Source organism: Acomys minous, assembly GCF_964271855.1.
Source record: "Acomys minous genome assembly, chromosome: 15".
Lineage (NCBI taxonomy): Eukaryota > Metazoa > Chordata > Mammalia > Rodentia > Muridae > Acomys > Acomys minous.
The window spans coordinates 43,213,412-43,231,046 of record NC_140497.1 but is presented as its reverse complement, the minus strand read 5'-3'; the positions used below and the strand labels follow the sequence as shown (position 1 = coordinate 43,231,046).

General features: G+C 38.3%; 1 protein-coding gene across 1 annotated transcript in view; it reads right to left on the bottom strand.

Moving 5' to 3' along the window:
* Positions 1 to 2,250: 2,250 nt before the first annotated feature.
* Positions 2,251 to 17,635, bottom strand: part of HPGD (15-hydroxyprostaglandin dehydrogenase) — a 31,134-nt gene continuing 15,749 nt past the window's right edge. The window contains exons 5-7 of the mRNA XM_084758369.1: positions 6,248 to 6,324; positions 4,904 to 5,067; positions 2,251 to 3,234 (exon numbers count right to left, since the gene is read on the bottom strand). Of these exons, the coding sequence (XP_084614495.1) occupies positions 3,096 to 3,234; positions 4,904 to 5,067; positions 6,248 to 6,324 (380 nt within the window). The 3' untranslated portion in view covers positions 2,251 to 3,095. The remainder of the gene's footprint in view (positions 3,235 to 4,903; positions 5,068 to 6,247; positions 6,325 to 17,635) is intronic.

The window sequence follows — 17,635 nt, the reverse complement described above, 5'->3', positions numbered from 1 at the left end:
GCCAGGACTGATGCTGCGATGCTGCCCTAAGATCTGTGCCCAGAATGAAGCCACTGACTCCACAGGAGCCTACTGGGAAGACCGTTTGGGTAACGGGTAAGCCTCTGTCGTATTAATCAATACGTAGGCCGCTTGGACTATGCTCCCTGCGGTAGTTTAACTTTCTCAAGTCTCTGATGGGTTTGAAGATCAGTTTAACAACAAAAACCAAGGCTTCTGTTGCAGTCTCAGAAAATTGAAAAGCTTGTGTAAGGTCTGAGCATCTAAGAAGTGTTTGAGGGTCAGAAGGTGTTGTAAGGTTGGTAAAGGTACATAAAAACTCCTCCTCTACTATGCTACTGTTGTATTTAGACTGTTCAGAGCTTTAGCAGTAATCAGATTTTTAACTGTCTAACGTAAAAAGATTCTTGTAAGCTTCAGGAGATCCACTCGAATCCACAGGTCACAGTCCAGATAAATATTTCCTATTTCATATGGTGGGATTCCTCCCCCATTTCCAAAGGGTTGGGGCTCCCCTCCCTCTAACTACCTAGACCATGGGCCTAAAAGTTTCAAATGTAAACCCCTTAACTTTATCTTCTGCCCCAACATAAACGTTTCAGCATCCTGCCAGGCGCCTGCATCCAGAACACAGGTGCTCCACCCTCAACCTCACAGACGGTATCTGCTAGAACTGCAGTTTCTTAGCCACAGATGGTTTCACAGATCATGAGCAGTAAAAGCAATAGCCTGCTCTTCCCGGACTCGGCCAACATTTCAGCCTTTTGACCCCCTGTCGCCGCCCTACCACCAGCCTGAAGAGGTCAAAGGACCATATTTCTGTGCCCCTTATCCATTTATTGTCAACAAAAGCCTGGGATGTTAGGTCCTGCTGCAGCAGGGAGTGGCTGGCACCGGCCTGCCCTGTACCTAGGGGCAGGGCTTTCCTCTCCCAGAGATTCACTCGATAAACCAGACATATTGGTTCCAGGGTCTCCCCTTTTCCCACCACTTCCCTGCCATGTCTCCTTCCTTTTCCATCCCATCCCCAGTGTGTGCTCTCCCTTCCCATCCCCCTCCTGTGCCGCCTCCAATAAATCTGCATTTATTTTATAGCTTCGTCACCAATTAGCTCATTTTGTTTATTTAATCAATCAGGGCTTGAATGATTCTTTTCAGCATGTCCACATTGTACACGCTACCCCAGTCCTTATCACTCGTTAGCCGCCTTGGCTGTCAGATACACAGTCATGGTATCTGAAGGCTTGTTTTTATGTAATACTTATTTCCATATCTTTTCATCAAGTCCTTAATTTCTTTCTACAAAGTTATATGTGTAGGCTTTCTGTTCTTAGGACTCTAATTACACTTATGAAAATATGTAAAACTACATATCATTAAAATTAGACGTTTCACTGAAAAATACAATTAAGGAAATTAAAGCCATTCTGCCTTCACAATCAAATTAATTACTATACCACTCCACATTCAATTACTTTTTTAAAAAAAACAACTATTATATATAGACATAACATTATAGATTTATTTAAAGCTACTTATGGAACATGAATTTTTAAGTAAATAAGTGTCTAACATAATATTTAAGCTTTATGTAGTATTTGGTTTTAAAAATAGTTAATTTGAAATTTTTAAGTCAAAGTTTAACATATGTTAATATCTGCAAGTACAAGATAATTTCCCACAGGGAGAAAAGATGTAAGATAAAGCACACTATACTTACACATAGTTGTTGCTGGTTGAATATGCAAAAGTGTTTGTACCTATTTGTGATTAATTTCTGCTAGATGGTCACAGAAACTGCCGTCTTGTTCATGCATTAAATGAAACTTCAGACTAGTCATTCATACATTACTCCTTAAAAAATAAGTGAATAGTTCTTTATGGATGAACTAAAATAATGCGAGGTATGCTAATACTTGAGTATTTGGAAAGGACACATCCATTTCAGGTAGGTGGATCTTGCTCCAAGCTGAAAAGCCCGGATTTTGCAGGCACAGTGAATCACTTACACAGCATTTCTTTGAGGAACTGACTGATTTCAAATCTTGCAATTTCACTTTCATTAGTATTAATTATTACTTGTAAATAGCATTACTCAAAGGAGGTGAATTTAATGATTCTATCCGAAAACACCAGACGAGGAAGAGAACAAAGCAGAATGGCTTCTCATTCGGTGTTATTATGAATTTGAGTACAAATACATTTTCAGTCTTGACTGTGGCAGAATTGTTTACATAAAAGGCTAGGCAATTTATGTGAATTAGAATAAAATAGTTTTATTGAAAGATAGGAACTTCTGAAATAGGTACAAAGCAACAAACTTATAATCTGGAAAAATACATTTGCATCATTTCTTAATAGGCATATACAGTACATATAAAATTTTACTACCCCTCTTGCTATAACTGTTAAAAGTTTCATTCCTGAGGTTTTTTTTTTTTTAATTCATTAAACATTTTAAAGCAGGAAGGAAAAGGAAACCATCTTCCTTGATTTGAGGCTGAACTGTGAATCTTCAGTGTTAGTAAAAATATCATTTCCCTACACACCAGACTTTGACTGGGACGTGGTCACCCTGGAATGCATTCCTTAGCACTGTCCCCCACATACACATCTTCAAAGAGTTGAAATGTTTAGCTTGCAGATGGTGTACAAGCTGTTATTACTAAACATTTCCATTGTAAAGAAGCTCCCCCTTTTGAAGTGCAAACATACAAAGTGAATCATTTAAAATCTGCTTTGATTTAAATAACAATTCAAGTATCTCCTCTAAGATGACTTTCTGCAACTATTAATATTTATGAGCCACAGTTATAAATATGTGTTCTGAAAGGCAGAATATCTCTGAAATATCCTTTGTTTTGTCCTTAGATTATATAGGTTATAACCCAGTTTTTGATTTGCACTGCATTTTTGCTAGCTTATCATATAACATTATCCATACATTTAACTAATCATTCAGAAAAATATTAACATCAGATGCGTGAAGGTAGGTTTCGAACTACAGCAGTTCACTGAAAAGGCTATATTTGTAAAGATACAGTCTGAGAGATTCACTTGTGTATATTTTTAATTATGGCTCATGCTTAAGATGTTCATGGAGCTTTTACTAAAGATGGGGAGATGTCATAGTCTTGGAAATGAATTCCTTTAGATGCTGTGATCTTCATAATGGCACCATTGAGAGCATCATCTTCAATGAGTGTTATTAGTCCACTGGCAATGGTTGATGGGCTAAAAAAGAAGGAAACGTTTGTATTTTGAAACTAAAGAATGAAACTAAAGAACTTCATGTTATTTTCTGAAGCTTTCCTATCATAGGGAAACATAGTTCATTAAGCTATTGTTACCTCTGGTTTTTATTCATTGAGGTGATAATAAATTTAATGACCAATAGGGAATGTATTTGAGGTCACTAGTTATAGTGAATAAATTATCACTTTCTCATCTATACCAGATCAGTGGTCATGAGTCTTACTAGACAGAAACATCACTGGGGGAGAAATAGAATCAATTAATAGCATTTATTGAAGGTCATTTTTACCAATTCCCATGTTAAGTTCCTATCAATGGTGTGCCAAAGATCCTCAAATTTGTTATACTATCCCTTTACATGTGAGAAGCACTTTCTGAGGCCTGGTGGGTAAGTTCATGGCCAGTGGTTGAGACAAAGCTAAGATTTGGTCTTATTTCTTATTCCTTATAATTCTGGGCTGAGAAAAAAAAGTCATCTAACTCATCTTGGAAAGGCCTCCTCTATTCTATTCTATCCTATATCTACCTAGTCTAGTCTACTCTGCTCTACACTACTTACTTTTGTTTTTTAATGACGGATGCTCTTATGCCAGGGCAGCATATCTGGATTTTACTTATTTTTTTCATCAAAAATTTATTGAAAATAATTTTTTTTCACACACTATATTCTGAGTAAAGTCTCCCCTTCCCCACCTCCTCCCGTGCCTTCTTCGTTTCATCACCCACACGAATCCACATCCTTTCTTTCTATATCTCAGCTGAATACAAACGGGCGTCTAAAATTGATAGTAAAATAAAAATTAGGCAAAACTAAAACAAACAAACAAAAACAACACAGAATAGGGCAAAACAAACAGGCCAACAAACAGAAGAGAAAAAGCCAAAGAAAAAGCTCAAGAAGCACATATAGACATAGAGACATACACAGAAATCCCATACAAATCACAAACTTTTTTTTAAAAATGCTGTTGAATTTGTTTTGTGTTGGCTATCTACTCCTGGGCATGGGGTTGTTTGTATGCCTAGTGAGATTCTACTGGAGAAAATTATCTTTTCATATGCCAGCAGTTGTCGATTAGCGATACCTTCTGGCTTAGGGATGGGGCTTGGGTCCACCTTCCCTCTCAGTCAGTGGTGGACCCCATCTGGCCCAGACCTGTGCAGGCCCTATGTATGCTCCACAATGTCTATGAGTTCATATTTGTGTTTGTCTATCTCTCAGAAACAGTTCTTTGATTGTCTTACCATGAGAGAGAGAGAGAGAGAGAGAGAGAGAGAGAGAGAGAGAGAGTGTGTGTGTGTGTGTGTGTGTGTGTGTGTGTGTTGATCAACTGAAAATTTTGGGACCCTACAACATTTTATAGAGGTTTCACTTGCTTATTATTTGAAGTTTAGGCATATGAGATATAATTGCCTTGAAAGGTAAATGTCATTTAGAAAAACACAATCTGACAAACGCTGAAGTTACTGTCTGTTTTCAAAGGAAATCACACCATTTACATATGATTTTGTTCCTCAGGCCTATTTTTCCTGTGGAAATGTTTGCCAACCCAAACATTGATGTATTGTTTTCTAAAGTTTAGATCGTTTAAATTTGCTTGTATAGATAATGCTTCATTCCATTGTGGAAAGAAAGAGTTTTACTTACTCCAAAAGTCCATAGAATTTCATCATAGCTTTGATCTGATCCTTATATTTTATATATTGGCCCATATTTTCCTCTTTTTCAATGGATTCAAGGATAGGTGTGTTGACAAAACCTGGACAAATGGCATTCAGTCTTACACCACTCTTCATAAGGTTAGCAGCCATCTGCCAAGGAGAAGAATGCAGTCACAGGTTTCAGGGCAAACTGGAGTGAGAAGTTCTTTAAAAAGCTAATATAAAACACACTAGTCAGATACGCTCTGAAATATGGAACAATTCCCAGTGGGGGTGGGGACACATATGGTATAAAGACATAGCTGACAGAATTCATTCATGAAAACTTCACTGCATTAATTGTTTTAAAAGCACCACCACTAGACAATTCCAAACATTACCAAATTATCTAAGGTACTCTTTTTTTTTTAAAATTGAACTCATTGGGGGCCCGAGTCTATGTAACTGAAGCTTTACTGAGGAAAGCTTCATAATTGAAGTTCTCTTACTTGTAAATTTAATATTTTTACATTATATAAAGGTAACCCTTCATTAAACAGAAATACACAAAAATCAAGGTCAGATACTGAGTGGTTGACTAAGATGTTGTGAACCCTAGCTTTTAGTAACTTCATTTTTTATTTTTCCCAGAAGTGATGGTTCAACACTTACTAATTCAGTGTTTGTACGTAACTTTAGAAAACATAACTGCTGTTAATGAGAGCCAACTGTAGAGGTATTTGGTCATGAATTTAAATGTGAAATTCCTGCTTTGTGATGGTTTATCTTATTCTAAAACATTTCAATATTTTCAAAATAGGTACCGGTTTCTGATCAACTCAAATTAAGAGTAAAGATTGCTTTCCTTCTTCAGGATGATTAACACTGACACTTCTGTTTATTTTCTCCTTGTTAATGCAAAACACTGCCTCTCCTTGGTCCTTTTATTCTATCTGGTATCCCTCAGAGACTCCCTAACTATTCTTTTCCTTTCTCCGTTTGTGCTTTGTAATACATTTTCCAAACAGCAGGCAAAATTCTGCTTAGATGTTTTATTTAAGGACTCCTGACATTAGTATTACAGAAACTGCTCACACTTTTATATACAGAACATTCCCCATTATTTATCCTTAATTCATTTGTGTCACTTCTCTATTTTCCAATGATATATTCTTTATTTAGTCCTTTATATGACTGAAAACATTTTCATAATAAAGGTTTAAGTAAGCTGTCTCTTCCATCTTTTGGCTAGATTTATTGAATTTTGAACTTCTGTTCTTATAGACTGTAAAATTTCGGTTTCTTTTATGAACGCAGGGAGGAAAAGAGTTGGTGGTTAGGAGTTCCTCACCGCGGCTGAGCGTGTGAATCCCACGATGCCGTGCTTTGAAGCCGAATAAACAGGTTGCTGGGCAACAGGCATGAGTCCTGAAACAGACACAGATTCCAACTAAGTTGATGTTTTAAAAAGTGGACTGTACAATGAAGGCTATACAAATGATGTTCCATGGTCACATCAATTTAAGATTAATCTGGAAAATACACTGGTGTGAAAGCATACGCCTCTGCACAACAGCAAAACCAGAGCAATTTCAAACAAACATCCCACACAACCCAGTTTACTGCAGTGACTGTGACTGCCAAGCTTATTTCTCACATCTGTCAAAACCAAATAGTCAAATTTAGTCATTTAAATACTCTCATGTCAAATGAGTTTCTTACAGCAACTTAATTTTCCATTTGAGACAGAGTCACTGTATAGCTCAGGCTGTCTTTGAACTTGTGATCTTCCTGGTTTAGCCTCCCAAGTACCAGGATTGTGGGTGTGTACCACATTGTCAGGCTCAGATGCTCTAGCTTTAACAATTCCTAGTATGTCGTTTCTCTCAGTCAAGAAACAGTGACAAATGCCTGGTAATTGGGAGATTCATATCAAATGCCATCCTAGTGTTAAGTTATTCTGCTGAGACGTCCTAGTCTCCTCCACCCAGCTAACTAGTCACATGCCACCACCACACAGTTGAGAGGGCCATGCTGAAGGTCAGCAATAAATTCAGATGGTAAACACTTCCTGAGTGCCTCCCAGGCTTCAATGTGTGAAGCATGTTTGCTCAGGGGCAGTTGAAATCTCTGAGGAAGGTAGCTCACACCTAGTACGCAGTGATCTCAAGGTCCTAGAAAATGTTGGTCCTTTTATTGTTTTGGGTCAGTAAACTTGCACGCTAATTACTTCTGTCAGTAGCAGTCAGCATGAATTTACAGTGTCTCTGCGTACAGGGTACACAGAGATGCTAGAAGTGAAAGATAAAGGGGACAAGTGGGCATCGCCAGATGGTACTGCTATGTCCCTGCCTTACCTATTTGTTACAGGTTTATGGAACAAAGGGAGCGTGTGGAGGACGGTGCTCACATCCTGCAGGACTCAAGTGGTAAGCGAATCTTAATCACAGATAAGCTGGTTCACACAGGCATAAAAAGGACAAGGACATTGCTCATAAGTATTATGAAAGATGAGGATGGATTTTTGTTAGATGTGCAGACTTGACAAACATGATCTCTAGCTATTTCAAAATGTCACATATGTGAAATAAAACCAAATAGTGTTTTGTTGGCTATGGGCATGAGCAAGCAGAAAATATTTATGTCACTCCTTTAGAATTTGAATTATAAGTATAATCAGAATGCCAAAGAATTTGTTTGCATTTATATGTAACTATAAAAATACCATCCAACGAAACAACCAAGGTCCCACTATGTACTCTACACTGGCCTCAAATTGTCTATGTAGCATAAACTGGCCTTGAACTTTCAACTCTTCTGCCTCAACCCTGCAAATGCTGACATTAAAAGGATGAGCTACCATATCCCAGTGAACATGTTCTCATTCAAAAGAAACGGCATTGGGTTTTGGGAATCTTATTGTCCCAGTATAATTACCTTCTCACTGGATTTAAAGTTTTACAGCTTTACTGCATTATAATTTCCATAAAATAAAACAGCATGTTCTTCATGTGCACAATTCTGTATAAATGAAGCTATGACCATAATCAAGACAATAAACAAGTGGTTTTCCCTATGATTCTCCTCACTTCCTTCTTTCTGCCCTTCTCCCCCATACCTCCAATAAATTACTGGTATGCTTTCTCTCAGTGTTTGCATTTTCTAGAATTATATACACACACAATCATCACAGTTTTAGGGGGATCTGGTTCTTTCATTTGTGATAATGGTATTGGGATTCATTCTTCAGTATCTTCTTGTTATTAACATTATTACCTTCCCCCCCCCCCCCTGCTAACCAGCAATCCACTGAATGACATAGCAGTTCTCTGTACTCTACATTTACTTGGCAACAGATGTATGAGCTGTTTGCGGTTTGGTGGTATTAAAATTTAAAATAAAGAGGACTCTGCCTTCCAGTCATGCATTTGGTCAAACTTGTGAATGATTTGGTTAAATGGAGAGGCTTTATTTTTATTTCTTTCATCACACAGTAGGTATTGATTTCAGGTACTGCCTCTCATGGGCTTCGCATGGGTAGGGTGGATTGCTGATCCGCAGCGCTTCACACAGACTTCCACTGTTGTGGGTGTAGTGTGGCACTGGGACTCCACCCACATGGTAGTTTAGGCTTCTGTCTTTGTTTGTCTTGATCCCTTCCTCTGTAATAGTAAACACAGCCGTGCTTTGGATGCATTGGCTCCTTTTGGCCAGGCTCCTTCTCCCTCACATCCGCTGCTAGCTGCTCCTAGCTTATCTCCTTGGCTAGATGTGTAATTATGCTGAAAACCTCCAGAGTTTTCCCCGACCCTCTGGTTTTATGTTTGTTCCTACTCTGGATGATTTTATCAACTCTTAGCAAAAATACAATCTCACAGTTTCTCTCTCTCTCTCTCTCTCTCTCTCTCTCTCTCTCTCTCTCTCTCTCTTCTCTGCCCCGCCGCGCGCGCGCGCGCGCACACACACACACGCACACACACACACGGACAATTATTTTCAAGTTTAAAGTTGAGCTTTTCAGCAAGACCTAATTGGCTGTGCATGTCTGACAGACATAGAGCTTTGTTTTAGCTACTGCCATCGCTCCTGCCAGTTTTCTTTCCTTAATTTATATGTAGACTAATTTAAATATTTGAGTTTCACTGAATTAATTTTCAAGACATACATGAGTAAAATTAAGCACAGATGCAAACATATATAAAGTAAAATGCATATAACCAATGGGATACTATATAAAAATGTCACTATAGTATATATGTTATATAACTGTCACTAATAGAAATAAAAATGTCACTTCTAAATTCTATTTTATTATTTTGACATGTCCTCATTTTTTTTCAAGAAGCTAGCAACCTGCACACAGAGTTGGAGACAATACTTCTATAAAATATATCTATTAAAGGACCGTTAGCTAAATATACCTAACAAATCTTAAAACTCAACAGAAAAGAATTGAGCAACTTTTTAACACAGACAAAAACTACCTCTCTGAAGAAGGTACTATATGTACGGCAAAGAGGCATATGAACTATGTTCAGCTTCATATTTCATTATTGATCTGCAAACTTAAATGAGGTACCCCTCCACTTTTCCGTGTTGTCTCTGGTCTTTTATGTAATACTGTTCCTGAATAGCATAGTCTCAATTTCTTTCTTCTTGTCACTTGCACACAGACAGTCACACATTATGTTTATACTTAAATTCCAGCTCTCTAGCCAGAATTAATTAGGATAGGCCAAATCCAGACATTGACAGTCATAAATGCTGGAAAAACAGAACAATAGGAATTTCTATTCACCACTGGTGGGAATGTAAAATGGTACACACCCAATGGAGTCAGCCTGGCAGCTTTTGACAAAATGCATTTTTACAATAGTAGTCAGCAGTTGTGCTTCTTGGCATGGACCCAAAGTGACTGAATACTTATATCCTCACAGAAACCTCAACCTGGATGCTTCTAGTGGTCTTATTTGCAATTGCCCCACATTGGAGTCAAAGGAGATGTCCTTCCATGAGTGAATGAACTAATAAGCATTATACATTATACTTGCACTAAAAATAGATGAGGTATCAAGCCATGAACAGATGAGGCTAAAACTAAACTGTTTATTGTGAAGGAACAAAGCTGTGCTGCAAAAATGACATGATTCAAGCTACGACGTCCTTTACAAAAGCAAAATTATGTAGACAGTAAAGAGATCAGTGTTTGCCAGGGCTGGATACGGAAGGGAGGAATGGGCAGAGCAGAGGATCATCAGGGCAAAGAATGCAGTATGTACAATAATATAGTAGCCACTGTTAAGTCATTGTTTATCTGTTCAAGTCTACACCAAGACTGAGCCTTATGAGGAATTTATAATACCATGCTCACCTTCATGATCAAGGAAATACTAAATTTCAGTTGAACTTGGTGAAAATAAAGTCTGTATTTCTCGTGAACTTCACAGACCTCTTGATCCAATTCAATATGTGTTTCTGTGGTAATGGTGGTGACAGGGGGCTGAATCTTAATATAAGTTATGAACTGCAAGTGATAATGTGTTGAGGTATATTCATCAATTTTAACAAATGTACCCACTGTACTAAGGGTGCTGACAGCGAAGGAGATTGTTACTAAGTGGTGGTAGGGATATATACCAATTTCCTGTACTTTGTACCCCACTTTGTTTTGAACCTAACACATCTCTATAAAATAAGTCCCAGAGAAAACACTATTCCTAGTTTCACTTTCTTTGAAACAGAATCTGGCCATTGGATCCTAGCTTGGTCTGGAACCATTTAGATCCCAGGATAACCTTGATCTCAAGATATTCCTGCCTCACCTTTTTGAGTGGGTAGATGACATTAGTGTAGCAGTAGGGTAGATGACAATATCATTTTAATTAACTTAATTGAGAAGAGTTACAGCACAGTGAATTAGATACTGCATGTCAGGCAGACTGAGCTCAACTCTTCAACCCAGAATTAGAAGCCCATGTGCCATATCAACTTGGCAGAAATAAGTGTTGCGTACTGCGGCACTTTCCTCTGCAACACAAATTCATAGTAATAACAGCTACTGTGAGTCTATACTGAAAATATGATTAAAATGATGTCATATACATAATAAACATCACCATGAGGGTTAATCTTCATTGCCAACTTGACTAGACCTGGAGTTACCTTGGAGGCATACCTCTGCGTGTATCTCCGTGGATGTTTTGATAGAGCTATAACTAGGAAAGTTGGAGTACTGTACTGAGTGTTGACAGAGAAAGAGAAAAGGAGAAGGGAAGAGCAGAAGAGGGAGGTGGAGGTAAGAAGGAGAGAGAGGAGAGGGCAGAGACGCCAAGTGCTAGCATCCCTCTTTCTTTGCCTCCTGGTCTGCTCAGATGTAAACAGGCCCCATTATTACAACTTTACTACCTGCCTCTATTCCATAATGATCTACATCCCTAAACTGAATTAAACGAAACCTTCCACCCTTAAGTTGTTCCAGCCATTTGGACACAGCCAGAAGAAAGTTATCAAACAGAACAGCTGTGATTGTTTTTACATTTAATCCCCGAAAACAGTCATCATTTTCTCTTAAGATGAAAAGTTTAAAATGGCTGATTAATTGACATATTTACCCATTCATCTGCTTTTGAATTTCCATTTTAATGAAACTGTACCAGGACCAGCATCCTCACTAGCAAATCATGCACTGTTACAAATCCTTCTTCAAAAAACTTATGGAAGTCGAATAACCTAAGAACTACAAATTCAGTTCCTTTAAGGAACAAAATATGAGGAAATCAGATTTTAAATATATTCACTTGAAATATTTGAAAACTAAGGAGGGGTGGGGTGAATACCCAGATGATTCAATTTAACCTTAGAAGGAGTTTTGACAGTACAAGGCCTGCTGAGGTCCAATTGATGGGATGAATACACATTTTAAAATATATTACATAAGACAAATACATTAATTTGTTCTTTTGTAAAGGACTTCAAAGCAGCAGCAGCAGCAGCAACAGCAATAACAACAACAACAACAACAACAAATGGTTATGTTAGGACTGGAAAGGTTGTTCAGCAGCTAAGAAGGTACTCTACTTTGGCATAGAACCAGAGTCCCATATCAGGCAGCTCAAAACTGCTTGTAATTCCAGCTTCAGGCATGTAATGTCTCTGAGGCCACTTGCACTCATATTTGTGCACGCATACACACACATGCACACACACACACACACACACACACACACACACACTCACATACCATAACCAAACCTAATAAAGTGAATAAAAAGAAATGTTCTTTTATCTAACATTATAAAAAAAATCTCTGATTTGTTATAGTCCCATTCCTTATGAATGTTTACTAATAAAATACAAGATGGCTTTTAAAAAACACTTACCTCAAAGTCTAATACGAGCCTTTATGGCTATCAATAATATTACGTTTAAGATAGTTCAATGGATAAATGATCGCTGTAAAAGTGTAAGGCCCCGAGGTCAGATCTCAAGCACTCATACACAAAGCCTGGCACAGTACTGTGTACCTGTAACCCAAGCACTTAGGGGTGAGTAAAGATAGGCACACACTGGAGGCTCACTGCTCAGCCAGTCTAGCTGAGTTATATGTGCATTGGGAAACTGCCAGAAAAGGTAATATGTATGTATGTATGTATGTATGTATGTACATACGTATGTATGTACATACGTATGTATGTATGTATGTGTGTATATGTATAGATAAATTGCATACACACAAATAACCCACACACATACAAACAATATAATTTTAGAAATTCAGTGGAGTGAGGAACAAGGGAACCTCTGCATGAGTGAGCATTTATGACATCACCATGGCCATGTGAAGGACTCCAAAGCCCCAGACCTATGGAATGACAGGACCTTTGCCAAGCCAGGCTTGGTGGAGTGGCCAGGGCTCCCCTGTCCTGAATATGCATATTGACAGTGTGTGCAGAAAGTATGAACGCCAGCTTCCTCCTCCTTGATGACTTCACCTTTTGACTGCTCCTTTGCCGAGACCCTTTAACCCACCTCCTCGTTCAGCTGCACACAATGAGCATGTTACACTTCCTGGTTGCTGGTACGTGTCTATCAGATCTCATGGCTCACTAGGTCACAGTTTTCTGTACAGGTATGCCCTCGCCATCTCCCAAGGAGATCATCCCCAAAGCTGTGCTGTTTACAATACAGTTGAGGAAAGAAGTCTTCACACAAAACAAATATAATTTCTATGCCTATTCAAGGTACTACTAACTAAGAGCCAGCTGATGAAATAATTTATATAATATATATAAGAAATCTGAAATATTGAATATTACTGATCTGCGTATATAGCCCTTTAGAATCATAAAGCTTAAATTTTATTTTCATCTTATTTTTCTTAACATTTTGTCTATCCAAACTTGTAAAAGCCAGCCTTAACATCCACACCTCCCAAATAAATAAAAATCTTTTTTTTCATTTTGTGCAAAACTTAACATTTTTTTCTCACAATTGTACATAATCTGCAAGCATCTTTGTTTCTCAATAGATAGGAGTCATATAAAATGTACTATATAAGCCAGGAGTGGTGGCACACATGTTTAATCCCAGCACTCAGGGAAGCAGAGGTAGGCTGATTGACGTGAGTTTGAGACCAGCCTGGTCAAAAAAGCAAGTCGAGGACAGCCAAGGCTACACAGAGAAACCTTGTTTCAAACAAAACAAAACAAAACAAAACAAAACAAAACAAAACAAAACAAAAGGACTATGTAAAAATACTGAAGATAATTCAATTTAGGGAAATAAATGATAAATCCAAATAGGCTAATTTGGGGGGGGGATGAAAAAACAGAATCTAAATCTTCAACATTTTTCTATACAAACCCAAAGAAAACTAACAATTTGTCTATTAATCTATTTTAATCTTCACTTCTTAATGTAAGGAGGAAATAGAGAAGTTATAGTGATCTATTTATCTATGTTTATGACTAAAAGTCACCAAAGCAACTATGGACTTCCTCATTATAGGATTTTTCACAGGACAGAACATCCAGTTTTGCTGGTTTTGTTTTGGTTTGTGTAGGTCTGGGACAGAGCATCGGGGCTGGTGCACGCTAGGCAACTGTCCTCGCACTAAGTTAGCGCCATCCCCAACTCTCATGTGGTTTTTCTCTTTGCTGTTAGGTTTACTGCGAGGTTGTATGTGAAGGTTTGGCATGTCATAAAAAGTGACAGAATCTCATAGAACTATTATTACATATTTTATAATAAAAATACCCTTCCAGGAAGATAAATTCCAGGGACTCATTTTCAGAAAGTTGCTGTTAGAGCTTCCTGAAAGTCCATTTCCCTACTGCAATGGGGCCAGAAGAAGCAGAGATGGGCTTTAACCAGCCAGTGAATATCCCTACCCACACTGGAGGCTAGCTTTTTGAAGTGGATAACTATTCCTATTTCCTGTTACATGGGAAGGGAGTTTCAGGATAACCCAAAGTCCCGTTCCTAAGGACTATTTCCCATACTATGAAACAGCTAATCTGCCCTCTCTTTAAAGGCTTCATTAAAAACATTTAAGCTTCTCTACCAATCCTTTCTAATATGTGTCTTTTTGAATCATTTTACTATTAAATACAACAAAACTGATACTAGCCTTTCTGGACTAGCAAGGAGCGTTTTGGCAATGCCAATCAGGAAGTGAGGCTCACAGCCTCAAGGCAGTGTGCATCCGAACAACCAGGCTCCAAACAGCAGGAACAGTCCATCCATTCGTGACATTCATTAAAATATTGCAAGGCAAATTTCCTTTTATTATCACTGGTTGCTCTTACAAAGTTTTTCAGGTTATGTGCTTCCTTGGAGATTAGTGGCTTCGCTGAATTTTGAAGATAATTCAATGAATAATCTGAATTTCTGAATCTGGAGCTTGTTGTTTTGGGGGAAGCTGGCTCTTAGATTCCTCCTGTCTCTTCCGCCCTTCAATACTGGGGCCAACAATGGCCAGGGCCTCTTCTGGAGAGGCAGATGAAGCCCATTCACTGCTCCACTAATCTCACTCTGCGCATTAAACCGACTAACTGCGTTTGAAACTGCGTCAGTGGTCATTACTCATTAAGTTCTCTGCCCAAGCCAGTACGACAACTTGTGGTTTTCCTTCAACAGTGAAGGACTCTGCAAGTCTATAAGAAATAATGAGTAGGATAGGGCCTGCAACTCTGCAGAAAAGCAAATAAAAGCCAAGAAACAACAAAACCCAAATCAGAAGCCCTATACAGGAAGCATGGAAAACAAACAGGAAGCCAATGTTAAAAGCGCTTTGATTGCCAGGCGAAGTGGCACACACTTGTAATCCCAGCACTCGGGGACACAGAGGCAGGTGGATCTCTGTGAGTTCAAGGCTAGCCTGGTCTACAAAGTGAGTCTAGGACAGCCAAAGCTACCCAGAAAAACCTGATCTTGAAAACCCAAGAAAAGTACTTTAAGAGGGAGAAATCATCTTCTCCAGGAAAGAGCATTCCAATTGCTTATCCAATGCCCAGTGGTCCACCTTGGACACATAGATACAAGGATATATGTGCATGTATTTATTTATTTATATATGTGTGATTTATATTTATATATATTTATTATTATATTTATATATTATAAATATATTTATACATGTGTGTGATTATATGTTATATAATATATATTCATGTATATTATATATCTGTGTCACAACAATTAGTGAATAAAGAGGCCATGAATTTAAAAGAGAGCAAGAAGGGATATATATGAGAGAGAGAGAGAGAGAGGGAAGGGAGAGGAAATGATGTAATTACAATCTCTAAAATATAATAAAAAGTACTTACTTTTCCATAATTCCTCTAAGATTTGTTTTTTTTGTTTTGTTTTGTTTTGTTTGATGACCACAATCTATGTGCTGTGACTCAAGGTCATGCACCTATTGATAGTTTCTGAGAAATTTTTGAAAAATAAAGATTCCTCTTTTATCTCTGATCATTTTAACATTCTGTTTGTGTGTACTTGTATGCATGTGCAAGCATGCATATGTGCATCTCTCTGTCTCTCTGTCTCTGTCTCTGTCTCTGTCTCTGTCTCTCTCTCTCTCTCTCTCTCTGTGTGCATGTGTATGTGTGTATGTATGCCTGCAAACACACACACACATACACACACACATATCACACACACACGTGCATACGTGTGCTTATTCATGCCAGGTGAGTGCTCTTCTACTTAGCTCCATGTGTGACTTTCTTTTGTCTGAGGACAAGAGTCTCGTTATGTAGCACAGGCTGTCTTCAAACTAGCCATCCTCCTGTCTATTCCTCTCTAATGTTGAGATTATACTCTGAAATTTTAGTCAAATTAACCTATCATGTATAAATTCGATATTATTTGATAGAATAAAAGATTGTAATATTTTTGAGGTGACGTCATGTCAATGAAAGCGCTGGTTGGGAAGAGTGCTATCAGAAGACTGGCTAATGAGAACAAGAAAATGCTATCAGGCACGGCAGGTATGAGGGCTCTATTACGTGTGCAATGGAAACCAAAGAGAGGCTAAAATAGGGCCTCAGATCATCTGGAGGTGGAGTTACATGGGACTGCGAGATTCCTGATATGGCTGCTCAGAATTATGCAAGAAGAACAAGGACTCAAGGCTCAAGGGTCACTTGATGACAGCTCCCAGCAGAAACAGGAAAATTAGGGACTGGCTGGGTCATAGATACTTCTAAATATTGCTACTGCTGGCTGCTCCTAACTCCCTCAGAATATGAACAGCAGAAAGGACAACTGTGGTGTGTGTGTGTTCTTATCTTGAGGTTGCACGTTGAGATCAAGCAGATAACTGAAGGTCTTCCTATTGTTTGGACATGAATAGTTTAAACTTTGCTATCAACAGTGATCAGGATTGTCAAATACTCTGATTTCATCTGCACCCTTTTATAAGCATTGATGGATCTTTTCCTAGAATTTTTGTTGTTTGTTTGTTTGAGCTGGGCCATCATTGCTGGCTGAACTGGCCTCCAACTCTCTTTCTTCTGGCCTTCCTCCTACCTCAGCTTCCCCAAGTGCTGCTGCTACAGGTGTGGACCAACACATCCATCCCTTACTTGAGTTATAAAAGTACAGTTAACTTAACTAAGCTGCTTCAAATATTTGTGGCTATTATTGAGGAAAACAGTACTTAGCTGATATTAAACCATTTTTTTTTCTTTGAATGAAAAATAGTTTTGGATTACTTGGGTAGCCTTAATTTTCCAGTCTTTGGTGTGGCAAAAGACCAACTGCCCACCGACACCATTTTTCTTACATGTAAACGTAGAATTTTTTTTTTTTATATTTTCTAGTGGCTAGATTGACCATGGGGTCAAATTCCACCCTGGAATGTACGCACACAAAGACGTCTGCCTTGAGCGCAGGCAGGGTAGGGTTAGAAGGAAAGTGGAGTGTCCTTCATGTGTCTTTCTCCTTTCTCTAGGGCAGAAAGGGTCTACCTATTGCAGACAACTCTAGAAGCTCCATGAAAAGCTGCAGACCTGTCAGTTAGGCTTTTCAAATTGTTATGCATAGAACAGAAATAAGCATCTTACCCTAGATAATATACAGGTGTTCTCTAAACTTATTATATCTTGGAACTTGGAGAGAATGGTTTTTAACAGCTTAGCATACACCAACTAGTCCAGATGTCATGTTTTAAAATTATACACTCCCACTAAATTCATAACGGACTGGAGATAGCTTAATATCACATTAGTAT